General features: G+C 49.0%; 13 protein-coding genes across 13 annotated transcripts; 5 read left to right on the top strand and 8 right to left on the bottom strand.

Moving 5' to 3' along the window:
* Positions 1–1,182: 1,182 nt before the first annotated feature.
* On the top strand, positions 1,183–3,393 carry BO83DRAFT_463436 (uncharacterized protein; the record flags this gene model as incomplete). Its single annotated transcript, XM_025537351.1, has 7 exons — positions 1,183–1,274; positions 1,327–1,698; positions 1,847–2,230; positions 2,272–2,321; positions 2,360–2,394; positions 2,433–2,673; positions 2,911–3,393. 7 exons carry the CDS (start codon positions 1,183–1,185, stop codon positions 2,961–2,963), a joined length of 1,227 nt encoding a protein of 408 aa, XP_025389277.1. The 3' UTR covers positions 2,964–3,393.
* On the bottom strand, positions 3,173–3,763 carry BO83DRAFT_407427 (uncharacterized protein; the record flags this gene model as incomplete). Its single annotated transcript, XM_025533963.1, has 1 exon — positions 3,173–3,763. One exon carries the CDS (start codon positions 3,761–3,763, stop codon positions 3,173–3,175), a length of 591 nt encoding a protein of 196 aa, XP_025389276.1.
* A 1,257-nt stretch (positions 3,764–5,020) lies between these two features.
* Positions 5,021–6,844, bottom strand: BO83DRAFT_463432 (MDR family MFS transporter; the record flags this gene model as incomplete). The annotated part of the gene is made up of 2 exons (XM_025537350.1): positions 5,021–6,440; positions 6,495–6,844. 2 exons carry the CDS (start codon positions 6,842–6,844, stop codon positions 5,021–5,023), a joined length of 1,770 nt encoding a protein of 589 aa, XP_025389275.1.
* Positions 6,845–8,065: 1,221 nt separating this feature from the next.
* BO83DRAFT_463429 (homeobox and C2H2 transcription factor) lies at positions 8,066–10,246 on the top strand (the record flags this gene model as incomplete). Its single annotated transcript, XM_025537349.1, has 1 exon — positions 8,066–10,246. Exon 1 carries the CDS (start codon positions 8,264–8,266, stop codon positions 10,244–10,246), a length of 1,983 nt encoding a protein of 660 aa, XP_025389274.1. The 5' UTR covers positions 8,066–8,263.
* Positions 10,247–11,087: 841 nt separating this feature from the next.
* Positions 11,088–11,668, top strand: BO83DRAFT_407426 (extracellular guanyl-specific ribonuclease RntA). Its single transcript, XM_025533962.1, has 2 exons — positions 11,088–11,157; positions 11,219–11,668. Exons 1-2 carry the CDS (start codon positions 11,143–11,145, stop codon positions 11,609–11,611), a joined length of 408 nt encoding a protein of 135 aa, XP_025389273.1. The 5' UTR covers positions 11,088–11,142; the 3' UTR covers positions 11,612–11,668.
* Positions 11,669–11,878: 210 nt separating this feature from the next.
* BO83DRAFT_416343 (amidohydrolase) lies at positions 11,879–13,210 on the bottom strand (the record flags this gene model as incomplete). Its single annotated transcript, XM_025534693.1, has 1 exon — positions 11,879–13,210. One exon carries the CDS (start codon positions 13,208–13,210, stop codon positions 11,879–11,881), a length of 1,332 nt encoding a protein of 443 aa, XP_025389272.1.
* Positions 13,211–13,638: 428 nt separating this feature from the next.
* Positions 13,639–14,693, bottom strand: BO83DRAFT_387753 (uncharacterized protein; the record flags this gene model as incomplete). The annotated part of the gene is made up of 2 exons (XM_025532732.1): positions 13,639–14,169; positions 14,250–14,693. 2 exons carry the CDS (start codon positions 14,691–14,693, stop codon positions 13,639–13,641), a joined length of 975 nt encoding a protein of 324 aa, XP_025389271.1.
* Positions 14,694–15,617: 924 nt separating this feature from the next.
* Positions 15,618–15,974, top strand: BO83DRAFT_426018 (uncharacterized protein; the record flags this gene model as incomplete). Its single annotated transcript, XM_025535247.1, has 1 exon — positions 15,618–15,974. One exon carries the CDS (start codon positions 15,618–15,620, stop codon positions 15,972–15,974), a length of 357 nt encoding a protein of 118 aa, XP_025389270.1.
* Positions 15,975–16,505: 531 nt separating this feature from the next.
* On the bottom strand, positions 16,506–17,878 carry BO83DRAFT_407424 (SDR family oxidoreductase; the record flags this gene model as incomplete). Its single annotated transcript, XM_025533961.1, has 5 exons — positions 16,506–16,796; positions 16,852–17,008; positions 17,065–17,172; positions 17,225–17,528; positions 17,860–17,878. The coding sequence occupies 5 exons, from the start codon at positions 17,876–17,878 to the stop codon at positions 16,611–16,613; spliced, it is 774 nt and encodes a 257-aa protein (XP_025389269.1). The 3' UTR covers positions 16,506–16,610.
* Positions 17,879–18,503: 625 nt separating this feature from the next.
* Positions 18,504–19,039, bottom strand: BO83DRAFT_245791 (uncharacterized protein). The gene has a single exon (XM_025527003.1). It carries the CDS (start codon positions 18,927–18,929, stop codon positions 18,636–18,638), a length of 294 nt encoding a protein of 97 aa, XP_025389268.1. The 5' UTR covers positions 18,930–19,039; the 3' UTR covers positions 18,504–18,635.
* Positions 18,989–21,085, bottom strand: BO83DRAFT_245787 (saponin hydrolase precursor). Its single transcript, XM_025527002.1, has one exon. The coding sequence runs from the start codon at positions 20,717–20,719 to the stop codon at positions 19,151–19,153; it is 1,569 nt and encodes a 522-aa protein (XP_025389267.1). The 5' UTR covers positions 20,720–21,085; the 3' UTR covers positions 18,989–19,150.
* Positions 21,086–21,541: 456 nt separating this feature from the next.
* On the top strand, positions 21,542–21,920 carry BO83DRAFT_426015 (uncharacterized protein; the record flags this gene model as incomplete). The annotated part of the gene is made up of 2 exons (XM_025535246.1): positions 21,542–21,555; positions 21,602–21,920. The coding sequence occupies 2 exons, from the start codon at positions 21,542–21,544 to the stop codon at positions 21,918–21,920; spliced, it is 333 nt and encodes a 110-aa protein (XP_025389266.1).
* A 910-nt stretch (positions 21,921–22,830) lies between these two features.
* Positions 22,831–24,540, bottom strand: BO83DRAFT_310198 (phosphotransferase family protein; the record flags this gene model as incomplete). The annotated part of the gene is made up of 3 exons (XM_025527428.1): positions 22,831–23,708; positions 23,763–24,126; positions 24,193–24,540. 3 exons carry the CDS (start codon positions 24,538–24,540, stop codon positions 22,831–22,833), a joined length of 1,590 nt encoding a protein of 529 aa, XP_025389265.1.
* Between the last annotated feature and the right edge of the window lie 1,587 nt (positions 24,541–26,127).

Raw genomic sequence — 26,127 nt, 5'->3', positions numbered from 1 at the left:
GCTTGAGATCCTCGCGAAATACCCTGTTGGCTGCTCTGAGTATCTTTGTTGGGTTCTCACCATGGCATTAGGTTTTATGAAGCCGTGTCACATACGCAAGGGATGACACGGCCTCTATGTGATCACTAATAGATGATAAACATTATTAGGATACAATGAAAGATGAAGAGACAAATGAACGTTGTATGTTCGGGAGCCTTTCGATGAATGCTTATATTTCGCATGAGGTGTGTACGCCTGGCACATACAAAGATCAAAGGATGACATCGACAACGTGTCACCGAAGAAGTAACACAAACACGCGGGGCAGAGAAGGTGCATCGGGATGGGTCTAGTGCCATCGCTTTGCTGAAATGGATGCCCTACAATAAACAACCTTTAACTAATCATATTGCTCAATATTGCGCAGTTCCATGACAAGGCAAGGAATATTCTTTCACAATCGTGGCGCCAGGAAGAGGTTGCAGTAACAGATGCACACTTAATTAATTCCTGAAACTGATTGGTGTTCCTAGTATTCATCCTGAGTAGTAGTTTAATTTCCATTAGATAATTATATCCAATTTCAGCTGTAGGGAAAAAAAGGTCAAGTATACCTCTCTCCTGGATGAGAGGCTCCCACAAGTGGGACAAACTGAGAGTAACCCAAAGGAGGATTGCCTCAGATATTCCCCCCAAAATATTTCATCTACACCAGGCAAGGGATGTGGCAGAAATGATCCCTTCAGTCTGTCTCAGTTCTGAGTTGGCACCTAATCAACCCGGGAGACATCAGTATCACTTGCTCCAGGCATATGAAGATTTAAGAGCACAGATTGAAGAAATATTGAAAGTCATTATCTCACTGACTGTTTCATTTATGAACCCGGTAACTTCAAGCTCCGACGTACGTAAACCCCATTAACAATGGCATACAATGTCCTACAATTGGCGGAGCGAGAAGATGCATTCTCTAAAAGCACATGAACTGCTTGTTGGATGTGAGTGACGTGAGTACCAGTGCGTCCAGGCGAAGGGCATGAATATTATGGTGCCACTACAATAGGATTGCTGCCTTTGGTGCACTACGACTGGCCCCTGGCTTGTAATTATCTGCGAAATATTTCAACGGGGCGCGGAGCAGCTCCGAACCCCCAAGGTCAGATCAGTATCCACATGCATTAACAACCACAGCATACTAGAATGCTTGATCGTTTGCCCGATATAGTGCTCCTACAGACCTGGGAATGCCTTGGCCCCGCGGCTCACAGTGCCTTCTCTAACGATGAAGGCTGGTACATCAACCCCCTGCTGCGGATTCGTTGGTGACTCTACACGATGTTCAAGCCCCTTGTGCACCAAGCTTTTCCATGTCCACACAGGCTCTTTCCCAAGATTTGAGAACGTCCCATATCTTCCATTTATTGCCTCTGCCACACAGAACACACGTCGGTATATCCACATTGCATCTGCCATTCAAATCCTTAGCGTAGAGGATCTGCTCGTTGGCCGAGTTCCCAAGACGCCTCTTCCTCTCGACTCCGTGCTCCTCGAAGCCCTCTTGCAACCTCTCAAGGCACTTCCTGACCAGGTATGCTGGTGGCGCGAAGTACTGGAAGCCGGCCGTAAAGATACATGGTTCTCCATTCTGCTGCTCCAACTGCCCAATTTGCGCAAGCTGGAGCTCAAATACCTTGACACAATCTCGTCATACCCGCAGTCCATTCTATCGCGGCTGACTGACCCAAATGACCCTCTCACAGGCCTTACCCAGCTATCAGAGCTGAACTTCAGCCCTCAGATGCCTGTTGACTGCTCATATATATCCAGCTTCATACCATTTACCCAGCTCCCTTCAATACGGAAGGTTCGCCTCGTTAGCCATTGATAACTACAAACTCCCATCATTCACAGAAGAAGGCGATGCAACCGACTTGCTTGACGCATCATCTCTTTGCCCGATCCTTCCGCTGTATCAATCTTATTTCCACTCCGACCTAACGCACCTTACCCTCCACGGCTGCTCCACCATTGCAACACTCCCCGGCCTCCTTACCCGCCTCCCCAAGCTCAAGTCCCTCATCTACCGCCACAACGACAGCGGCCTACCACAAGTCAAGACGCCAGCCACCATCGATCATACCAACCAGGATGCTGGGATTAATACCTCAATGCGCCAGGCATCACCCGTTGCTCGAACACAGCATGTCGCTACTTCAACCCCGATCAATATTTTGAACCCAGCTGAGCTGTACCTTGGTCTGACTGAAGCTTCTTGCAACTCCTTTCAAGAACTCTGGGGACTGTCGAGAGATCTTTCCGTATGAAGGGATACGAGAGACGTACGCATGGCCTTCCAGGAATCCTATCGGGGACCTAGGGGTATTTCACTCGCTACGACAGGTGCGGATTCGTGTGGATAATCTCCTAACAGAAGTGCGGAATAATGGCAGTTCCAAAACGGCATCTTCTCCAATGTCTGGGTGGGTAATGATTTATGGGATGTCTTGCCTTTGAGTCTGGAAGGACTGTTTTTGGAGGATTGTGATCGGGGAATAATGCCTGTGCTAGCAAGTCAGCTGAGACAGGTGTTGGAGAGTCAGGTAGGAACGAAGGAGTATGTGTTGTTTCCTGTGATGGAGACTGTCGTGTTGCAGCAGCCGATCGATGAGGTGGACCGTGTGCCTTTCGGGTGTCCACCGCAACATACCCCACTATTCGCTGGAGGCGTTTCAGCTGGAATATAACCAACGGAAGGCCGCGAATAATATTCAGCCGAATATATACGCTCTGTTGATGCTGTTAAAGAAGAGATTTACTAAGTTTGATCTGGAACTGAAGGTGTTTGATTAATGGGACAGAGACGAGAGTCTCCCTATGTAGTAGGCAGTTTCGACTTTTTGCAACATTATCATTATTGTCCCAGGACAGCTGAATACGAATATCTGAACATGCAACTCTCACAGTTGATCACAAGTAAGTAGACACACAATGGGGAATTCGTAACATGAGAAATAGATTCCCCCAGTCCCCCTTACCATCTCCTAGCATAAATAGTCTCGTTCCACATTAGTATTCCGAACACGCAGAGTAAATCAATAAACCTAGAAACAAAGTCTGTCAGGAAATGGAGAGCCTTGTCGTAGATCGGTCTAGCGAGGCACGCGAAGGATTCACTCGGCAGTACAAACCGCTAGTCAGATTCATCTGAATCCAGCCAAGACATACCCAACAAGTCGATGAAAATGGGATCCCAACCGTAGAGTTCCTTAAGGTTAGACTTAAGACGTGTATCCGGCTCAAAGTTGAGAGGGATGGATGACATCCACTGCTTCACGATTTCGATGTCTTTATAATCGTGAAAAACGTTTTGTTCGTTGAACCAGAACTGTTCCACCGCAAGCTTTCCATCCTCGGCTTCATCCTCTGTGTTCAGCCTCTCCCTGTACAGTCGCAGATCCACCCCAATGGCTATAACCCCGTATACGGGTTGGAGAGTCGGGAATTTCGCTCGGATATTCGTAAAGGCGCGGATCAGCGTCGCAACATGTTTTCTCTCGATAGCCTCCCAGCCCTTGCCGTCCCTGTCGTAGTAAGAATTATGGGGATGACAGCTGAGCCAAAGAATGGAGGTTGGGGGAGCCGACCAATACTCTTTCGTTCCGGGCACGTCTTGGCTGGCGTGGAGAAACCGTTTGAACTCTGCGCGATTTAGGTCAAGAGTGATAGCAGTGACACTGAAGCCATCGGGTAAGGCGTTATGGGATTGGGTGGGGGCTGCCATCGTGATTGCTTTCCTTTTTCGTGTTGTCACGTGTATTCGAAAGAAGAATGGATTGACGGCAGTGTGATTATAAGTAATTGCCGAGGTTCAGCTGCAGCACTGACATGCACTGACAGGCAGTGAAATATGAAAGATGAATGGTTGGTCTATTTATAGACGTTCATTGAGATACATGATTTCCACCCAGTGACTAGCACAAAGCTTTTGTCTTTGTAGTGAAATAGAGTTGGTTATCCATAGAGTATGTGCCTGGTACTGATAGTAGGAACTTTCCTTGGTCAATATTGGTTTAGTCATTGCCAACTTTAACCATAACAGTTAGGCCTTTTGTTCTATGGTCACCAGACTTGGTTGCTAGACTCATAGCTACCATTGACTGGGCTTTTCGTTAATTTAATAAAGGTTCTTACCTGTTCCTATCATAATCCTAAATTGATCAGACATGTAGAATCACTATTAGACATACGACCTAAGACAGTATAGCGCCAACTCAAAGCCCACGGGGGGTTTAAATCCCCAGATTTGAGGATTCATTCGACTAATCTCTGCGTGTCACAGGGTATTTTCCTATTTGGGCTATCGAGGTGAACCATAGAGAACTGCTAGCCACTCCAAGACATGAATTGTTCACATGTAGGGAATGCTACTTCCTTTCAACTGCTTTTAAAAGGGGCTTTGTCCGCATTTGTCCGCATTTGTCAAAAGGCTTTGTTTGCCTTGTCGCGTTCCCGGTATTCATACGTCCTTATATTGACTCTCTCACCTGGAACATCTACAATATGTTGCTGCGAACCAGTGAATAGATCATGCGTGTGGGCTACGTTCGACTCTTCTTTTATTTTCTCTCCGAGGCTCACTTGTAGAGCCTTTATATAGTAGAATCATTGAATACACAAGAACTTGGGTGGAATATTATCATTCGTGCACGGGCCTACCACCCCGGACACTCATCTGCGTAGGTCTGTGCACAATCTCATTGAGTCTTTGGGTCTCTGCTCATAACGCCTCCAATCTCTCTCTACAGGATGGCTATGTCGCAGTCCCTTGTTTTTCAAGCATTGAGTCGAAGAGATGGAACAGTGTTAGCGTACTTGGCATCTGAGCTGCTTCCCTTACTGGGTATATCCAAAGAGTCATGGTCAAGACCCCAGCTCGACTTGCCGCATGGTATCATTTAGGTCACATAATCCAACTCATAGTTACACCATAAATTGTTACTCACTATTTTAGGACTATAAGATTGACTAGGCCATTCCCTCACGGAGCAGGTTGATTTGCCTGGGCCCCCTCTTTCTCCTTCTCCACCATACTGAACTTGGTATCCAACTCCTTCCGCAGCGGAATCTCCTTCTCCACAACGACCAGCAAAAACGCCAGCCCAGCGAAAGCCATAGAAACATACCACACCGTCTTAATAGCATCAACATAAAGACTAACCACCTGTGCCCTTGTCACTACATCGGTAATTGAATCCATAAACGCCTTCGTAGCAGCCTCATATGCCTTCCCGTCCCTCAACTGCTCCGCAACACTCGAGTCCCCAACCCTCCCCAACAACGCATTCACCCGATTATTAAACGCCGCTGTAGAAATAGTCGCACCCCATATAAGCCCGAAACTGCGAATAAACGCCCACGTTGAAGTTGAGAGCGCCGTATCTGCTTCCGTGAGCGACGCCTGCACGGCAGGAAGGAGGACGGGCAGGGCAAGACCTGTCCCCACCGCACTAGGAATCTGCAATCCGACCCATTGGCCCGTACTCGGGTGAGCTTTTAGCAAAGTCAACAGCCCGAAACCGATGATCATGAACGCGAAGCCAGCATGTTGAATGGAACGGTAATGGCCCAATTTAGAGAGTAAACCGCCAGCGGTGATGGCAGCCGAGATCATGAACAGAATAGTAGGGAGGAGTTGGACTCCCGAGCGACTGGGTGAAGCGGCAAGGACAGCTTGAAAGTAGACAGGGAGGAAGTACATGACCGCGATGGCGGAGAGGCTGTGCAGAAAGGTGAGACCGAAGGCCGTAGCGGACGTGCGGTTAGCAAAAAGGTGTAGCGGCATGTTGGGGTTCAGGCAGTATCTCGGGGAAGCTTCGTAGAGGAAGAAGACAGCGAATCCAACAAAGCCAAGGACTAAGGGGACAATTACGCGGAAGGAAGACCAGGGGTATTGGCTACCACCATAGGAAAGAGCGATCAGGACGGAGATCATAGAGAGGATGAAGAGGATGTTGCCGAGCCAGTCGATGCGGTTCAAGCGCTGCAGGTAATCGGTAGTGCTGTCGAAATTTACGCGCAGGAAAAGGAATAATGTTACCATAGCGGCAGCGCCGATGGGGACATTGAGGTAGAATACCCAGCGCCAGGTGGTATATTGGACTATGAGGCCCCCGAAGAGAGGGCCCAGTGTGGTTCCGATGGCGATGAGGCCGAACATGAGACCTAAGTAGCGGCCTCGTTCGCGAAGGGGTAGCAGATCGCAGACGATAATTTCGATGAGTACGTTGATGCCCCCTGCACCAATGCCTTGAATTAGTCGACCGGCGACTAACATGTCGATGTTGCTGGCGCCGCCTGATATGCCGCTGCCTAGGGTAAAGGTCGCCGTGCTGATTATCATCGGCCATCTGCGACCGTAGATGTCGGCGATCTGGCCGAATAATGGCTGAAATGCTGTCCTGCGATAATGTCACGTTAGACGAGACACAGTGTGTACGGTGAGCGGTCCGTACTGAGTAAGATAAAATCCATTGACCACCCATACGTAAAGATTGGCACCCCCAAGGTCTGCTGTAATGGTCGGGAGAGCAGTGGAGGTGATGGTCGCCTCCAATGAAGTCAAAAGTCCGGAGAGCGCGAGCGCCGCGATGATCGCAAAGAAGCGAAAGGACTTTTTCTCAGTCGCTAGGTGGGTCGCTTCGTCACAGTCTCTGGGGCTCTGCTTTTCGGCGATTGTCTTCTTGAAGGAGACTTCTCCTGTTACATTGAGTGTGATGCTTTGCTCTGGCTCAGCGGCGGACCTTGTTGTGTCTATCGCATGGGCGTTGGTTGTGGTAACATTCTGCGCCGAGTTGGCAGCCATTGTTCGAGAGAGATAAGCCCTGACGCTTATTGTGGGAATAGAAAGACATCTCGTTCAAGTTGTTAAGAGATTATTGGAATTTATTTGTATAGGCTCGAGAAAAGACATGACTAAACACATACTAGGCTTGCGTCCAAAGTAAACTACGTATAACGCTGCAGGAACAGCATCCTGCCCAACTCGATCTGTCAACCCTCCAATGAAACGCCAAACAGTGGTGAAGGCAGTGTTCTACTATGGGATAATAGGAGCGCAGTTGAAACGGAGTGTTGGCAAATCATCCGGATCATAATCAGCGTACAGATCCGGCGAGTTGGGAAAGACTGGGGAACGGATGATGACAGGATCCGGGGAGGAAGGGAAAAAGTGAGGCGGAGTCGCACAGATCCGAGCCGAGCAAGAACGGATGATGGATGATCTGTTGGATTGAAGGTAAGAAGAAAGAAGAGTATTCAGACTAAGGCTCGACGAAAAACAGTCTTGTGAGGGGGAAAAAAAATTAAAAATAAAACCAGTCATGTCGAGCTTTCTTCGGCACCAGTTTCATACTATGTAAATAGCTCCACAGGGGGTTCCGTCGCAGACTAGACGAGCTCCAACCAATGTCTCGAGTGCTTAATCTCGGACCTGCTCACCATATCCCCGTCAAAAGTCTTAGACAATATGCGACCCTTGTGTTTTGAAGCAAACCGACCAATGACTCGGTGATCGTGGTAGAACAGATGGCCTGAGATATACTAGTTCATTCGAGCCGCGAATTTCCAGTAGATTAAGCACTACAGACATACACAGAAGCAAACAACCTTCCAGTTATCACAGATCTACAAGCATCCCAGCGTAGCCCAAAGCTACGTAGAGCCTTCTACCACTAGACAGTGGCGTCTGTTGCAACTGCTGCCCTAACTAGTAGTAATAGCAACAAGCTCAGCGAGGGTGCAGACCTCACCGCCCTATAGACCGCTCAGAACTGGCAGAAACTAGCGAACCTCGGAGCAAAAACCTCGGATATAAGCGGATTTAAGCCATTCCAGCCCCAGGAACCACCAGTCGAGAATCTATTATTTTTTTTGGGCGGTGAAGGGGGTAGTCTGCGCGCCCTTCCGCCTTCCGGGAGAAACCCCCCAATGCAAATGCACAGAGCGAGAGTCCGGCTTGTATAAACGCTCCACTTCCCTTCCTCTGTAGCTAGCTAAAGAGAAAAGTGTCTCGGTATCGCTGCCCCGGCTTTGCGCCGAGTTCCCGACCGAGGCCGCCTGCAGATTGCGAGTTGACTCAACCCCGCTGCGGACACCGAGATAACTTGAATCGCCTTTCATGAAGCATCATCACATGTTCCTGTTCCTCTTCCATTACCACTGATTCTTTGACCTTCATCTACCGCCTGGAGTCGGTTTCACGTCCGGAAACAAACCGCAGTTAATGGTCAACTCAGACCTCCACGAGCCACCGTTCAGCTACTGCTCTCACTCCCGTGAGGAAGATGTGGCCCCAACCTACTTGGATTCGGGCCAAGTTAGCCCTATGATGCATGATTCAGACCCAGGAGTTCTATCTTTTGACCCTTCAAGTCTCCGGTATCCCGTGGACGAACGATTCCATGGCAACCAGCATATGCCTCATTTACACAATGTTACAGAAACCTACGACTCCTTCAGGCAATTAAGTCTAGATTCATCTATTATGCAGAATGATCCTCTACACGAGTTTGTCCGTGCGGATTGCATTTCCCCTGAGTCCTTATACAATTCCAGCTGCCCTGAAGCATGGAGCATGGTGTCTCTAGATACAGGAGCTCTCATAGGTGAAAGGGCTGTGGACGCTCCTTCGGCGCTTGCATCCGATGCAAAGTACGAACAGGGTGGGCGCAAGCGCAGATCTCATTATTATCCCAGAGAGACAGTTCGCATTCTGAGAGATTGGCTTGACCAACGCCAGGAGCGTCCGCTTGCAACTAAAGAAGAGCGCGAAGAGCTTCTGCAGCGCACAGGATTGACGCGGACTCAGTTGCGCAACTGGCTTGCAAACTCCAGACGTCGGGTAAAGGTTCGTTCACCTACGCTACAACAGAATGAGTCGTTACCATCGGGTGCTGTTGACATCCCGCATCAATCTGTGTCGCAGATGACACCTTTCGAGCGCTGGAGATATTCCCCACCTGAACATGAGCCTGCTGCACCGAGCGACATAGCTCAAGCGCTGTCGAACCTTCCACCCGGCTCTCACGCAGAACTAGCGACAGGTTTAGTGAATTCTACAGCACATTCATTAGATTCCGGGATCAGCCAAGATTCCCATCCTGGGCATTGGGATATTTTCCAAACACCATCTGTTGGCAGCCACCAAACCAGTAGATCTTCCAGCTCTAGTATATCGATTGCATCTGCCTTCTCCCAGCGCTCATTACCGCGCTCTAGTTTGCCAGGTCAAAGCAACTATCGCCGTCATCGCCGCCGCCGCCAGCAGCGAAGCAAGGCACCAACTCTTCCTAACAATCTAGCTCCACCTCACGCTCAAGGGCTTCGTCGCTTTCAATGTACCTTCTGTACTGATACGTTTAAAACTAAGTATGATTGGCAGCGACATGAAAAGTCCCTTCATCTGTCCCTAGAGGAGTGGACCTGCTCCCCGTTTGGCGGTATTGTCCCTCTAGACGGCCACAACGTGTGTGCCTTGTGTCTGGCCATCAACCCGGACGAGAAGCACCTAGATCTCCATGAGTATTATCTATGCTATGAGAAAGGCCGACAGGAGCGAACCTTCTCCCGAAAGGATCATCTCCACCAACACCTACGACTCGTTCACAATGTCAAATTTGGATCATGGATGGAGAGCTGGAAAACTAGCATCAGTGAGATACAATCAAGATGTGGTTTCTGTGACACGAATCTCAACACCTGGACAGAGCGTGTAGAACACCTTGCGACACATTTCAAGGCTGGAATGGACATGCGCCAGTGGCAAGGAGATTGGGGATTTGAGGCGGCCGTGCAAGGCTTGGTGGAAAATGCTATGCCACCATATCTAATCGGTCAGGAGCGGTTAACGACAAATCCTTATAGTGCCAAATCCGCCAAGGCGCTGGAGACAAGCTTTGAGGCCGACAACTCCGCTGTTGCAGGGAGGGATCTTGTCGAGGAAGTCAATCACTGGCGTATCCTGGAACGTGAACTTACAGATTATATCAAAAGTCAACTGGAAATTGGTGTTATTCCTTCCAATTCCACGTTACAAGATATGGCTCGCATGATCGTCTATTCCTGTGACGATCCGTGGAACCAAACCTGTGCGGATAATCCTGTATGGCTGGGCAACTTGAAGCGAGAGGCTGGAGTCGAAGACTTTCGGAAACGAAAAAAACAGTCTTTCATGAAAACTACTGGCGAAAGTGGCAGTCTTGGCTAACGTCTTCGACGCAATTCTGAAAAGGATATCATTTAAGCGCAGTCATCTTACTGGTTTCCCGATTTACTACATTCCTATAGCATTGAAGCGATCCCTCACTACTCTTAGCGTCTTCGAGATTTAATATCTGGCAACTTGCTCTTTAGTATTCCCAGTCTGAACCAGTCACCATAATGCCCTCCGAAGCATTAGCATGTCCGGAAGAAAACAACTGACATGTGATGTCGAATTGTGATTGAGCTAATAAATATAGTGTGTATCGAATTTTAACTAATCATGCCCAGAATGGCAATCTAGACACCGCCTGGGAAAGACAATATATATATTAGCCTCCTAGTCAGGATAAAGACTGTCCCGCGAGGTCCGCAACCCCTCAAGTACTAGTCATTTCATTAAACCAACCCCGGCTGATAAGCCAATTCCTGGCCACAAATACTTTCTCACCGGCTTTCAGCAACAATTGTTGGTTCAGCCACCTCCGTGCCAAATTTATCGGACGCCATTGGGAGATCCGTTGGAGTTCCTGACAAGTGGAGGGCGCTAAGCAATCTAGGGTCTCGGATGGAATGCCCTGACAGGTGAAGATCGACAGACCCTGGATCCTGTGGCTGTCGCGACTGGAAGAACGTGCCAGGAACGATGCTATCTTATCGGCTGCTCCGGATGCAATGTAACCTCGGAGTTGGGAGTCCTGCCGTGTGCCCGTGTTGGCTGTCCCTGTTTGTGGCCTGATTGATAGGAGGCCTCCGACTAGATGGTCCTGCATGAGGGGGCTTGTAATAGAGGGATAAATAAATCGTCTTGTCCGGGGGTGTTGGAGCTTTAGACACACTCTCTATACATCAAACCCCTCTGTAAATAGCCTCGAGGCGGTGGCTACAGCACTGACAGTCACCATGGTTCAATTCAAGGTACGGAGCGAAAATCCCCGCCACTCTGACAACATGGGACTAAACTAGGTATGACAATTAGAGCATCATCGCCCTTCTCCCCCTCTTCCTCTCCGTCTCGATCGCCTCTCCCTCTGCCAGGAATAACCTCGAAAGCCGCGAAAGCTGCGAGTACACCTGCGGTAGCACCTGCTACTGGTCTAGCGATGTCAGCGCAGCCAAGGCCAAGGGATACTCGCTGTACGAGTCTGGGGATACTATTGACGACTACCCGCACGAGTATCACGACTATGAGGGATTCGATTTCCCAGTTAGCGGTACCTACTACGAGTATCCTATCATGAGCGACTACGATGTTTATACTGGTGGCTCGCCCGGAGCGGATCGCGTGATTTTCAACGGAGACGATGAATTGGCGGGTGTGATTACGCATACGGGTGCTAGTGGTGATGACTTTGTGGCTTGCTCGTCCTAGGATGGTGTTGTGTAAATAGGTATCATACAATGTTGTTGATGAGAAAGACAAAGGCAATTATCATCTTGGTGTAGGGAGCATATTTGTAGCTTTGAGTTGAGGAAGAGAATGAATTGATCGTAATGAGACTATGAAGGGAGGTAACCTGCGATCGCCTTATTCTGGTTATTTTATGGGTAGAGTGGAAAACTGCAGATTAAAGTATCCTTATACGATGATATTCCTGTTACGTTCATGTTCAAATCTATTACCGGAGATGAGACACTGTTACTGTCTAGATGGCGTCAGCCTCACTGGAATGTGCGCATCCTCCGTCAGCTCCTCGCAACGACTTTTGTACACGCGACCCTCCTTCATCACTCCAAGGACACATTCCTCCGGCCGGTCGAAGATAGTAATATCCTCAAGTGGATTCTTTTTGAGAAAAAGGATGTCCGCCAAAAACCCCTCTTTGATCTGGCCAATCCGCGTTTCCTGGCCCATCATCTTCGCTGGGTTGATGGTCGCGCTCTGCAGGACAGCCAGCGGGCTGAGAACCTGCGCTCTGAGTGCAAATTCCCCAGTCTGCGCTATACCCAGAGGACCAAGCAGGTCGCTTCCATAGCAGAGCGTGACTCCCGCGTCGGACGCAATTTTCAAGCTCTGCATGCCAGCACTCAAAACTTCGGTATTCTTAGCCTGCCCATCAGGGGGGAGATATCCCCTCCAACGTTCAGAATCCATCTGCGCGTAAGATATAAGTGTCGGAGTCAGGTAGATCTTCCGTTCCGCCATGATTTTTGCGACTTCCTCGGTGATGAAATTGCCATGCTCGATTCCCTTTACACCATTGTCGATACAATGCATAATGGCTTTCGGAGTATAGGCGTGCGCTGTAACATAAGTGCCCGCATTCTCAGCACATTCTACCATGGCCTGGATCTCGGCTTTAGTAAACTGCAATTGGTCCAACCGATCTGTCGGGGTCGACACTCCACCGGAGCCCATGATCTTGATGAAGTCAGCGCCCGAGCGGATCTCCTCACGAACCGCTGTCATGCATTCCGGTACTCCATTACATATGCGCCCGAGCCCGTTGGTGTGTCCTCCACAGCATTGCACGTGGTCGTGCGCGGCGCGAATATCCCCGTGGCCTCCTGCCTGCGAAAGGGCGTGTCCGGCAATGAATAATCTTGGTCCGGGGAATACGCCGTCTTCAATTGCTTCTTTCAAGGCTAGCTGCGCACCCCCGCAGTCTCGTACGCTCGTAAACCCGCGGTAAAGCATTTGCGTGGCGACGTATGGCTGTCGCAGGAGGGATACGTCGTTGAAATTGCCAAATGCCATGGACAGATCTTTGAAGCCGGGAACGGCGACGAAGTGCACGTGGGCATCAAATAGCCCCGGGCAGATGTACATGCCACTGCAATCTATGATCGTTTCCGGGGGCGGCGGACTCGATAGAGAAGATGAGATAAAACTAATCACTCCCTCACATATCAGCACGTACTGGTCTTCCAATATTGTACCGTTTGCAACGTCTACGACATTGGCGTGGGTAAGAGCATAGTATCCTGGTTCTGGACGGAGCCAGGGTTTGATATCTGTAGTGGACGTCATGTTAAATGAGGCGGAATCGTGGAAACAAATCAAGAGGAGGGAAGATGGATGAGGAGGAAAGGCAATGAGGGGAAGCGCTGGATGATAATGAGGGGTCGGCATTCGCGCCCGACGATCGGCGATCAAGAATCCTGATAAGCAGATAGGCAGGGCGTCTTTATCAAAAGTTGCCAAAGAGCCTCGGCATTGTGCCGATCAGCCTGCTATATTGAACACTACGCAAGGTATCTGTCTAAGGACCTAATTAGCTTCTCTGGAGTCCATTTACTCTCCAGATCACTTTATTTCCGGCCCCGCTGGGCTTGGAGTGTCAGGAATATAGGGTCTCCGACGTTCCGGACAATGTAACAAATTGGTAGTATCAGAGCAGACTAGAGCCAGTGATGGCCAATAGATAACAAGGAAACACTGAAAAACTCATCGAGTACCTAGGAAGAAGCTTCAACCCATTCGCGCACCCACTTCCGGATCCATTCATTTTGAACCGCTGGATCGCTCCGGAGTATAGCACTCGATTTGGCGCTCTTTTCAGTCTCGGTAAATGCATGTATCGCATCACTGGCAAATACATCTCGATAGAAGTCCAGCATGCGCATGGCGGTATGTAGACCAGACATCTTTTGCCCGCATGAGGTCCGGTATCCCTCTTCCTCCTGGTTTTGGTTATGGGGTTGATCAGAGCCTGAAACATGTGAATCATGCTCGATTTGGATTTGCTGTATCCATTGATGAAGTGAAATGGGTTTCAAGCGTTGACCAGTGATGGTTTGTGTCTCCTCGATGATGATTTTGTGAACGACACGCCAGTCGACGGAGTGAAGATTTACAGGATGAAAGACCTGGAGTCGACACTCCACTTCGTTACCCCTTCTAGCACCGTCAAAACCATGGGATAGCGCAAGATCGACGAAGATGTCAGATAATAGGTCAACGGGAATCCAGTCGACGTGACTCCAACGCTGCCCCAGAGAGTCAGGAAGAGCGCCCATTGTAGTGATGCGGTAATCAGGCCTGATAAACAATCGTCAGGGCTCCACACGGATGGATGTTCCATTGTGCCCGGGGTGTATGTCAGTCGAGCGGTAGATATGGGTATGCTTAGCTGGTCATGGGCGTAGTGAAGAAGCTGCTCTCCGACGTATATGCTTTCGCCGTAGTTCTTAACACTAGGCTGATCCATCTGTATCAATTGCTCAGGCAATGTCCCGGAGTCGCCGTGCAGCTTGAGAAGGGCACCAATGGAAGAGACCCGGAAGAGCTTTGGTGGGGCAAATGCGACCGCACAGAAGTGGAAAAGGTTAACCAGGCCGACAAGATGGGGTCCAAATGAGGAGAATGCCCAATTGAGGTTGATAGGCCATAAGTTATGAAGAATGATCGTGACACTGTGCCGAAGGTTGTCAATGATACTAGGTGGGAGGCCAAGTTCCTTCTGCGATGTGTCAGCTTCTAAAATGGTAGATTGGTTCCAAGTCATCGGCATTCATTAGCATCTATTTGGTGCGCAAGGCCATTGTGGACATGTGAAGGGCAGTAGACATGGGCTACCGAGGGATGTTTGAGAAGCATGTCAAGAATGTATGGTCCTGCCCCATTTATACTGTCGGTGAGCATAACAGAATGTTTTTCTTGCCGGCAATATGAAGCCTCCACCCGAGGGATTTGGTCGATCAAGCCTTGATACATCTGTAGCGCTTTGTATCTCTCAGTTAATATCTTACTTACAATACCCTGCTGCTGAGCCCTATCATTTTCGCAGCTTTTATCGACCAAGGCCTGTGTCAGAGCTGTCACGGAAGGGTTCGCATACAACATCCCGGGAGAAACGCCCGTGCAAGGCAAGCCTCTTTTAAGGATTTGGACCACGCTTAAAGTTTGTTGGGAGTCCAACCTGCGAACACAGAGATCAACGCTCTCATCTAAGCAGTCCCACTCTGTGATTCCTGAAATTGCTTGTTCAATGAATCCAACCACAAAATTGCGGCTGGTCATTTCGTCTGAGCTGAGAATGCCTGCCCTCTTCAACGGAAATGTCAGATGCAACGGCTGCATGATGTGCCTCAAGCTCCTGCTGGTATAGCTTGATTGTCGCTGAACGTTGAATGGATCCCTTTGCAGAACGTCTCATTGGCTTTGCAATTTCAGTAAGCAAAACATGTGTTTTCCCAATGCGTGCATATGCGGGAACGATTCGATTCGCGTCTTGGTTGAGTGCGGAGTGTCCAAATCGGCGACCGTGTTGGAATGAGCTTCGTACAGAAAACGTGCGGGGAGTGTCAATCTTGCAAATCAAGTAAGTGACTACGTCTCATCCGTCATGGAATATTGAGTATTGTCGCTTATATGTTTAATTTCGAAACACTACGTAGGGTGGGACCAATATTGCCAAAGAAAAGACCTTTATGGCATGTGTGACCCTGACCGCGGTTGCCTCGGCTTTGAAACTATCTGGAACGCGAACGCCCTTCCACCCATTTCGAATGGGCTACACTCTGGTGATGCCGCGGCACTGATGTGCGGTGGTGCTACTGTCTGGACTGTGCTTAGTCGTTACGGCATACAGCCTAGAGATCGTGTTGGAGTATTGGGCATCGGCGGCATGGGGTATCTGGCCATCAAAATGGCGGCTGCGATGGGATATCATGTTGTTGCTTTCTCTGGATCGGAGTCCAAGAAGGCGGACTGCTTAGCCTTTGAGACTAAAGAATACTATATGACTAGCGGCGAATCAATGGAAGGTCTGACTACACTGATTGATTTCTAAGTTATCCGGTGACAACTACATTTAGGTTTGGAGCCACTGAAACACCTTCTCTTGTGCGGTTCCAGCTCGGAAGATTATACGTTGTAATCCTTTTTTTTTTTTTCATTTTCGTCACTGATCATTCAAACTAAGCATGGGCCCGGTAACAGCATTCTTTCTCTTCTAGCAGTACATGGAACAGTCTATCCATTGACAGTCTCTCTTCAAACGGCTGCTATTCGAACCATCATGCTGATCAACAAGGGCCTTCGGATCCAAGGTTCTTTGGTCGCATCCCGTGGGGATCTAGCCAAGATGCTGCAGTTCTGTGGCGGACAAGGGAGTGCGACCTGCCACAAGCAATTCTAGCCTTACTTCTACAGAGGAGGTCAACCAGGCCATGGAAAGCCTGCAGCGTAACACGGTTCGCTACAAGGCATTGTTTGTCGCAGATGAACATCTACTGAAGCTCTGAGGAGATATGACAAATTACAGTGGTTTTGGTTCCCTTCAGCATAGGATGGTAGAAGCGTAGTGTAATGCAATGTCATTGGATGATATTATCGTGCCTGCACTTCTGCAGAAGGGTCGACGTCACAAAGTATATATGGGATCGAGAAGGACAGATCAAAAGTAGGCGGGAAACTCCAATATGGCCTACCACGGCACCACCGCTCCATCATATTGGTTCAACCCTTCTGCCTGCTCCCATCCGGGAACTCGAATATTGAAGAACTTCCCGTTATCTTCTTGAGTTGCAGGAACTATGATATCCAACAGACCTTGTACACTCTGTTCAACTGTTACATCCGCCCTCTCTCCCCCAAGGTCTGTCTTCACCCACTTTCGAAAAAGTTAGTTCCATTATTGTTTCAAGACACGGCGATAGGAAACGTACACCCGGCGAGATTGCAAGGAACGTGAATCCCTGATCCGCGAAAGACTGCGCGTATTGCACGGTAAGCATATTCAGCGCTGCTTTGCTAACTTTGTAAGCTGGCACCGGAAACAGTGCGAACCTGGGTGACATTGTGATTGAGCCAAGTGTTGTCGAGCTGGACGCAGTTAGAGTCACAGTACCCGATGTCTGGGCGAGGGGCGGAAGACATACATGTTTACCACTTTCTTCTGGTTTCCTTTCTTAAGGAGTGGTAAGAAGGCACTTGTCACCATATGGGCACTGGTGACATTGGTGTGGAAGACGGAGTCCAAGTTGTCCCTATTGAGCGTCAATAGCACAATCATTAAAATTGGGGAGAATTACCACTAACATATTTTCAATGCCGCCCCGGGTTGAGGGCATGATACCCGCATTGTTGATCAAAACATCAAGACCTTTCCCCAATAGCACACTTTCAACGGTCCCAACTGCCGTTTGTATACTATTTTTACTTTCAACATCCATGGATATATGATGAACTCGCCCGGGGGACTGCGCCACGAGACGTTTTAGATCATCGGTCTGGGTACGGGCCGCTGCAAAGATGACGGACACATCGCTGGCGGGTTTGGAGGCCAGTGTACGGGCCGTGGCAAGACCAATGCCACGGGAAGCGCCTGTAATCAGGTAGGATGCTATGGTGAGAGAAGGATATAAACAATTGGATGGATTGAACCCGAGATTTATTGGCTCTCCCTAAGCGTGTGTATTCCGTTCAAGTGCGTGACGCTCAGCTATATATAACGACGGTGGAGACCCGTATATGCAAATATCTGCTTTATGATGCTTTGAAATCGAATCAAACAGATAATCAGCGAAGCTATTCGACGATTGAACGTATAGTAGTATGGTACCCGAAAGGTAAAGAAGGAATTGTAGAATCCTTCGTCAACGTCATTAGTGGGGGCTGCTGGATTTGATGCCGAACACTGGATTTGTCAGAACGGCTTATTACAAATCACTCACGCCGTCCATCAGACCACATTGGCAGAGGGGAGGTTGGAGCTTCATTGTATTATACGGACCAAATTTTATTTCTTATATCACATCCTTTCTGCTCGTGAAGAAATCCAACATCATTTGCATGGCGCCGCTCAGCCCGTAATCAGGGCAACCGGCGAATCGGAAGCGGCACAGTATTCGCAAGTCCGACCGTGGACTGTGCCCGAATGCATGTCTTCTCACTCATCTACCGGAACTATTCAGTTCGTGGACGTGGACAGGGATCTAATTTCCTACACTTTCAATAAATTATTCAAATAGGGTAGGTTCTATAACTTGTGTGTAGTCATGATCTTGTTGTTGTCGCTCTGGCACAAGCTGTCGCTCATCTCTGGAGGCCAACAATATAATACTTCCAATCATAGATAATCATCTTCATCGTCGCCCAGCTCTCCTCCCTTCTGCCAGTCGATCAAAAAAGTTGAGGACTACCGCATCCTAAAGCCGCCGTTCTCTTTCTTGTCGAATCATGCTCCGACCCCGGTATGCAGAGCGTCAATGACCTGCTTCCGACGCTTTTCGCGCAGAGCATGCTGTATAGTCCGTTTCACGCCTTGCCCAAGATATGCAACGAGACCCAAAGTACTTAAGTTCGATGTGTTAGCAAGCAATTGCACTACTTTCCCACCCCGTATGTGAGATCTCACTTACCGTGAGCTATTTTCCAACCGCCCCAAAACTGCCCTTCAGAAACCCCATCGCAAACCCTTCGCTCCATTATCTCTCGCCATCTTATACGGTTAGTAAAAGATATTCGTCATTCCTTCGCCAATCCCCAAAGGCAAAGGGCATAGCTCCAGCCATTGTTCCAATTTTCCAGTTCTTACTTGGCCGTAATCGTGAATCTTGTCTCCATACAGATAGGGTAGAGCGCGAAAGTCCTCTGCAGCCGCTAGTGGGATATCGACGATCGCGCCGGATACGTACTTGACTAGCAACTTGCCAGAGGCTTTCACAGAGGCTGACGCCATGGCGACTGCTTTTTTCTGCTTTTGAACCTGGGTAGCCGCCGGTGTTAGTGCGATGTCGTTCATAGATCGGGACTTATGGATATGCTGATGCGCAGATGGGGACTGGAGAATTTGTGTGTTTTCTATGCCCGTGTTTGAGTAAATGGTGCCGGAAGGTGTTGATGGTCGCGATGTACGGCGGAACTACAAAAAATACATAATCTTGAATAGGATAGAAACATGGAATACTAGAATTGGGTTTGATAACCCCAGACGGACACAACGAGGCATGGATTGTTGGGCATTCATGCCTCATTCAATGGCTGCTTGTATACTACCCCATCGACGGTAGTAACCAGGGTCCCATTGGCGTGGAAGATATTAGTCATGGCATCGTCAACTACGTGAAATCCATCAGGGCTGGTTATCTTCGTACTAGACGAAACTCCAGTTCCGGTTAGGTTCGAATGCCAGTCGAGGCGGGTAGATGAATATGACACCATGGTGGCGGCCACCGACTCATATCCATTTATATAATGAAGGCCATCATCAGAGTAGTTATGGTAGGTGGCCGAAATAAAGTTGATATCGGAAGTGGCCTCGCTCTTTTGGAGTACAACATGGGCCAGTCCCGAAAAAAGTCCATGGAGCGTAAAGTTGCCCGGAGGCACATTCAAGACCTCGGGAATGCTGGTGTCGCCTGGGGTATATGGCAGTCCCCATGGTATGGTATCGGAAACAGGATGCACAGGGTCAGTATGGTAAGGCTGCCGACTGGTGAGTCGGGCCATCATCAGACGCGTGGTACGGCCACCGGGCTCAATGGATATGGGGCATGGTAGCGGGTTGGTACCGCCACAAGCAGGAGGTATGACCATCTTCTGCCAGTACATGATCCGAGTGCCATCAGGAGACCACCGAGGATCTGCTCCAGCATTCCAGTTGGGGTCATTAACGCTGCCAGGCTGTCCGTTTCCATCAGCATTGACTTGTTGGCCGTAGTAGTTGGGATCGTGGTCACCCTGAGCGTCCAGCAGCCAAGGTTGGAAGTAGCGTCGAACCCCATTGTTACGCACCGAAGAAACTGTAGCGATTGTAATCAGGTCCGTCACAGGAGGAATACCACGCATCCCCGACAAAAATTCCATGCGGTCCGTGCCACGGGTGTCCAAGATGACCTGCCATCGGCCATCTGGAGAATCACCCACAGGGTCAACGTAGCCAGGGTGCGTGGTAACACGGCGGACGCAACCAGTAGACAAGTCAACGGCAAATAGATCGACATTGCAGGATTCCCAAGGACTACCTATATACAGGACTTCGTTACCGCGGCCTGTGAATCCTCGGAACTCTCCCACGGTTATAGCCTCCCGGTTAATGTAAAGTCGATCGCCTGTGACGCTGTACGGTTGTAGTCCGTTCGGGGAAACGAGAACAGTGACATTCACGACGTCATATCGAGCACTGCGAGGAGACCCTGTAGTAGGGGACTCGTTGAAGTGCAGTCGGCCGAAATATCCATTTTCATTCAGCTGACCAGATGAGGTGGTGCTGTATGAGTTGAAACCGAGGTGAACGTTGTCAGGGTGCAAGCGTAGCTCGCGGATGCTGGCTCCCGACCCGGAATCTTCGGCTTTGTTGCTCATTCGAATGGGATAGATGTATATCTGGTCCGGAGTGCACTCATCACTTGCCAATTGTCCGACTCGACATTCGATGATGTTGATTCCAGCCATTGCGCGTCGACCGTCGGCGAAAGTCTGAGGGTAATCGCTCAAGGATGTACTGCCCACTTTGTTGTTTTCCGGTACACCACAAGTCACACACTTCCATGGGTCGCCAGTGGAGAAGTTGGTCCCATTCGTGCTGACCATGATCAACTAGACTCCAGTGTAGATGCTTGCTGGGTCTGGTGCGGCTGGGGCACCGGTGAAATTAAGGCTGGCCCAGACGTAATTTCCGTCCGGGGAGAAGTTGCCCCCTTGCATGAGAGATGTTTTCCCCATGCATCCAGTGCCATGAGGGTTAACTCGGCGGCTACAGGCACCAACATCGTCTGTGGGCACGACTGGTGGTAGTGGCAGTTGAACGACTTCAATTGGCTCGGGTGACGGAGTTGATTCAGCAGCTGCGGCGGATAGGACTGACGATACGATTCCCAGCGAGAGAGGGAGAAGCCCTCCAAGGATGGGGAACAGCATGGTCTCAGATGATAAAAACCTAGTTGACGACGAATCATGATTTCAGCAGCGTGGATTGAGCTTATATTCCTAATGCGCAGACGGAAGAAATCCAGAAACGTCAGGAGATCTGGTTGATTTCGGGCGTACTCCCGGCCAACGGTTGCCAATTTGCCATACGTGTATGCATGATCGTCTGCCTTGTGGGTCGACGAACCAGTAGAAAAGGGGGTTTAATCCTTGACGCCGACGGTTGATGAGGGATCTTCGGCGAGATACGCGTATGCACGGGCCATGTAAGGGGGTGACCCTCTGATTCACAGTCAAGGTGCCTCGGTGACGACACTAGCACAGGCCAAAGCGGACTGCCTTTCATGTGTGTCTCTTACAAAAGCGACTAGCTTGAGTAATAAATAAGAAATCTCGTCTTGGCTGCATTGAGTGCAAGCGCCGTCGTATCAAGGTAATTTAGACCCTCTACGGAAACTGAGCGACATTGACGTGTAGAAAAGCCCGATGAACAACGGCCAGTATGTTCGCAATGTACAATATCAGAGCGGACCTGTGAGTTCGCAGAACTACCGGCCCGTTGCATCTGGCCCACCAGGTCTCGAAGACAGACCCCTTCCATGCCAGCATCCTCGACAAGGAAACGACAGATCCGACTTCAACGGTCGCTGATGTTGATTCCGCTGTAGAGCCAACGGCCAACATGCTTCACGCGGATTTCCTGTATCAGTTGTTAACTGAGGCCATCGACTCACTCAATGAGTATAATAGCCCGGAGATAGTAGGGCCCCCTGCCGACATTATCAGGCGCTCGATGCGGCCTCCATATCTTCTAAACGAGCTCTTGGCTCTCGCTGCCACGCACCTCAGTGTCACCTTCCCGTAACAGCACGACTATTACTGTACACACGCGGCCCACTTGCAGAATCATGCACTGAGACTTTTTCATGCGCCAAGGGATGCAGATGATCCTGGAGCATGCATTCCACGATTCATCTTTTTCTCCATGCTCGGTTGCACACACTTTGCGAAACTCTCATCTTCCGCGATGATGACTTTAACGTCTTCCTCGACTCCTTTGTTCCTTATCTCCGCTTACATCAAGGTGCGCGTGCCGTTATTGGAGAGAACTGGAGCATGTTATCGCAACTAGTAGTCTCGGGCCAACTTCAGACTCTACAGAAAGACAGCTACAGACCGATGGCAGTCTGGGCCCAGATTGCAGCCACCTTATGGCACTCATACAGCAGTCCAACTTGGGTCCCTCCATCACTGAAAAGTATCGATAAACAATCGAAGCATTTCAGTCGGCAATACACTAAATATCCCCCAATCGCTCCGGAGGCGCTTGCATTACAGAAGTTTTTGCATGGCCCGCCAGTGTACCGTCGGAATACATCGATCTCCTTGCCCCATCGTAGCCTCGACTCTCTTGCTGTGCTGGCACACTACGGGGTAGTTCTGCATGCTTATCGCCAATGCTGGTTCTTGGGCGATGGCGGGCAATATCTGATCGAGTCATTTATTGATTATTTGGGGCCCACTTGGTCGGAATGGCTGGCATTTCCGAACCAGGTATTGAGTGCAGGTTCACACAAGAATTAGCTGTTCATGATATGTTTCTGTTGGCATTTTGGAAGCGCATGTGACACACCCTCGGCATACAAGCGTCATTTAAAAATTTTATTTCGAACTGTGAAAGTTCCGATATAGCAATAACTCCTTCGGCATTTACTCACAAAGGTGTCTCAAATGATCTACATGGAAGACTGTTCCGTTAGTGAACCTAGTATAGGTTACACTAACGCTTCCAACTGTTCTCGCAAAGCCTGCAAAGTTTTCTCGTTCTCCTTCCACCTTTTATTGGCTTCTTTGTAGTCATCATGCGAGACCCATCCTTCTTCACCACTCACTTGCGCTCTAAGATCGTCAAATTTACTGAATGCGGCTGCCCATGCCTCTGTCTGCTGCCGACTTTGGTCAATGTCCTTCCTGGAAAAGTAAATAGGGCATAGGCTTGTTGAACCTCGCTGTGCCATTATTCCGGCCCACTTCTCATATACCTGTATCAACAGCTCTCTTAACGGTATTGGCCCGTCTTTGGAAGTCTGACTGACAATGTGAAATATAAAGCTGGTGGGGTCATTATCGTCTCTCATTTGGTCCATGGCAAGAACAAGCGATGGGTTGAATTTCCGGGAGGCAAGCTCGTAAAACTTCTTCAATCTAAGCCTCTCTAGCTTCTGTTCGGCTTCTTCCTTTTCGACGGTCGAGAGCACGTCAAAATCGGTAGGTAGTTTAGGCTGGAGAGCACCCCATGTATAATCGTCATCACAATTGAATATTGAGGGGAATTTCGCCGTGAGAAATAGGGGCGCTATGTGTACTGCTTGCCAATCAATTATGCTTGTGATCTGAGATGGATCATGTCCGTCGACAAATATATTATCCACATGAAGGTCATGGTGCAGCATGACGGGGCATTGGGTGCTATCTGAGGGTAGTATGTGAGGGAGCACAGCCAGAAATTTCTCAAGGAGCTGAATGTGTTCTTTTCGTCGCTTTGGTGTCCTCGCCAAAGGTATAGTGGCATAGTTGGTGTTGCTGTGTCCATGCCGTATACGAACAATCTCACGGTTTGCAACAGCGGAAAGATACCCCATGGCCGTTTCCCCTGCGTTGTCAAATTTAGTAAGAGACTTCTGGAAGTGACTGATAATACACTCACAGGGGCCTCTGTCAATATCTAGATTTTCCACTTCGTCTTCCCAAAAGGACCGCTGAGTTGTCGGGCCGAATACATATTTGGATAGACCGGGTAGGGCAGCAATGCTTCTTCCCCGAGGGAACGTGTCCCGATAATACAAACTGCCATGTTGAGTGAATTTCGCTTCCATCAATCTGCGTTCAATATGTACCAAGTTCCTCACCAGGCGGAAGCGTTGAGCCTCAGACATAGTATCCCAGACCTCGCTGAGTTGCTGCCCTTGTACCTTTTCCATGATGATATATTCCGCAGCAACTGGGTTAGTCTGCGACGAAGAACTCCACGAGAGAACCCGGGGAACAGGTATCTTAAGACCGGCTCGCAACTATGACGGGGATTATCCCCTCGGCATTAGGGCATTGGTTCGACATCTGGATCCAATCTCACGTACAAAATCAAGAGTTGCTACTTCACTAGCAACAACATAATGAGGATGGCCCGCGTTCGGGTTGGGAATTCTGGCCAAGACCTCCTTACCATTCGCCATCTTCAGAGAGAACACTTTGTTGAACATCCCCTCGCGCAATTTGTTTATTGCGACACATTGGGTTCCGAGTGTCTGTCCAGTAATTTGCTGGAGTGCTGATACATTAAATGTAATATGACGTTTCTCTAATTGAAGACTTTCATCGTGTAGCCAACGACCGGATGTGTAATTGAAGTAGTGGCTATTTGTGTCAGTTGGCTTAGTACTTGCCGATCGAACTAGGGACCATGGAGGATATCGCGTTGTGCTCATTATCTGCATAGATAATGGGCGCGGGCTACCAAGAGACTTTCCTGTATGGAGCATGGTTTGTTCGATGGTCAGCATCAAGGCATCAAGGCTGTCGTGTATTTGGATACTGGGTTTGCTTGATGGCCAACGCGCTTTGCAGAATCAGGCTCCATCACATGACAACAAGCATAACCACCAGTGCATGCATTGCGCTGTTATTACTAAGCTGTGTAGCCCTACACTTTAATTCACTGACCCGCAGCGAAGTACCAGTAGAGACAGTGGGATGCAAGCTTTAGCATTACTGATGTTCTAAGGGGCATGGCGACCTCCAGAGATCCCTTGTGAAGCCCCGAAAGCCTTTGCACAGCCTTATTGGATGTTGTGTGGGAAGCAGTTGCAAACCTACCAATATTTGCAACCAGTTTCGAAGACGATGGAAACTTCAGCCCTACTCCCGGAAGTGTCTTTGGAGACTGTGAAAAATAAATCCATGTCCTCGAAGGACCTCCGCAGTCACGCGCCTTAACTCCATCATGGCAAGTTGCCTTCCTGGGCACGCATACGGGCCTCGAAAAGGGTCAGATTTTGTAAATGATACAAGATGGTCGGGGATGGCATCTCACCAGTCTGGAAATCAAAAAAAGCGATCGGTTCTTCACTAGCTCGGGTCTTGTGGTCCAACGCTCGGGGGGAAATTCTTCAGGCTGCTCAAATGAGCGTTTATCTAAAAATACGTTATACACTATGCTCATCAAATGTCACGCATGGAAGAGGACGCACCTCAATGGATTGAGTATATAGGCATCTGGACAATAACGTTGCCTGGAATATAGGTTTCCCCTATGTGATTGCCTTCCTTGGGGATAATGCGTTGGAACCCCGCGGCACCGGGTGCATATAAGCGAAGCGTCCAATAGATCACGGCGTTCAAAATATCTACTTTCCGGAGACTATGCTCGTTCAAGTCTGGAACATCATCTAATGCTTGTTGCAATTTGTGCGCAAGTGCGCGATCACACACTAGATTTAAAAAAAAAGGGTTGTAACCGCAGAGAATGTCGTGTCGCTATAAACAAATATGGTGGTTAAACATGGAGCGAACGTCCTGATTTAATTACTGCGAGTAACGTAGAATACCCTAGTCCATGTAGCTTGGAGATATCTAGCCTTGTCTTTGGACCTCTTTCATAAACACTAAGGAGCCAGAAAAAGAAATAAGAATTTGGTGATCCTTTCTAAGAACATAGACTCAGTGATTAATAAATCATAAACCGCAGGTAACATGCATACCTCAGTTCTCTGCCTAGAGTTGGTCTCAAGCCACATCCAGAAATGTGTATTCTATTCGAAAAAAGGGTGTCTTGGTCAGGAGGGCTGGTATCCAAGGTATATATTTCAAAATTCCCATCATATTCATGTTTAAATGAATAGAATCCAGTAGAAAGATATCCTCCTCTTCCTTGAAAATTATAATAAATGGTCTACTAAAGATAAGATAGCCCACGATTTTAAAACTGTACCGCTTTAGCTATTTGGTTATACCAATTGGATTTCCTGATTAGTCCTTGATTTTCTGTAAAAGCTTCTTGGTGCATTTGGCTATTA

Source organism: Aspergillus eucalypticola, assembly GCF_003184535.1.
Source record: "Aspergillus eucalypticola CBS 122712 chromosome Unknown BO83scaffold_9, whole genome shotgun sequence".
Lineage (NCBI taxonomy): Eukaryota > Fungi > Ascomycota > Eurotiomycetes > Eurotiales > Aspergillaceae > Aspergillus > Aspergillus eucalypticola.
The sequence above is the reverse complement of the archived record's forward strand: the minus strand, read 5'-3'. Positions and strand labels throughout refer to the sequence as shown.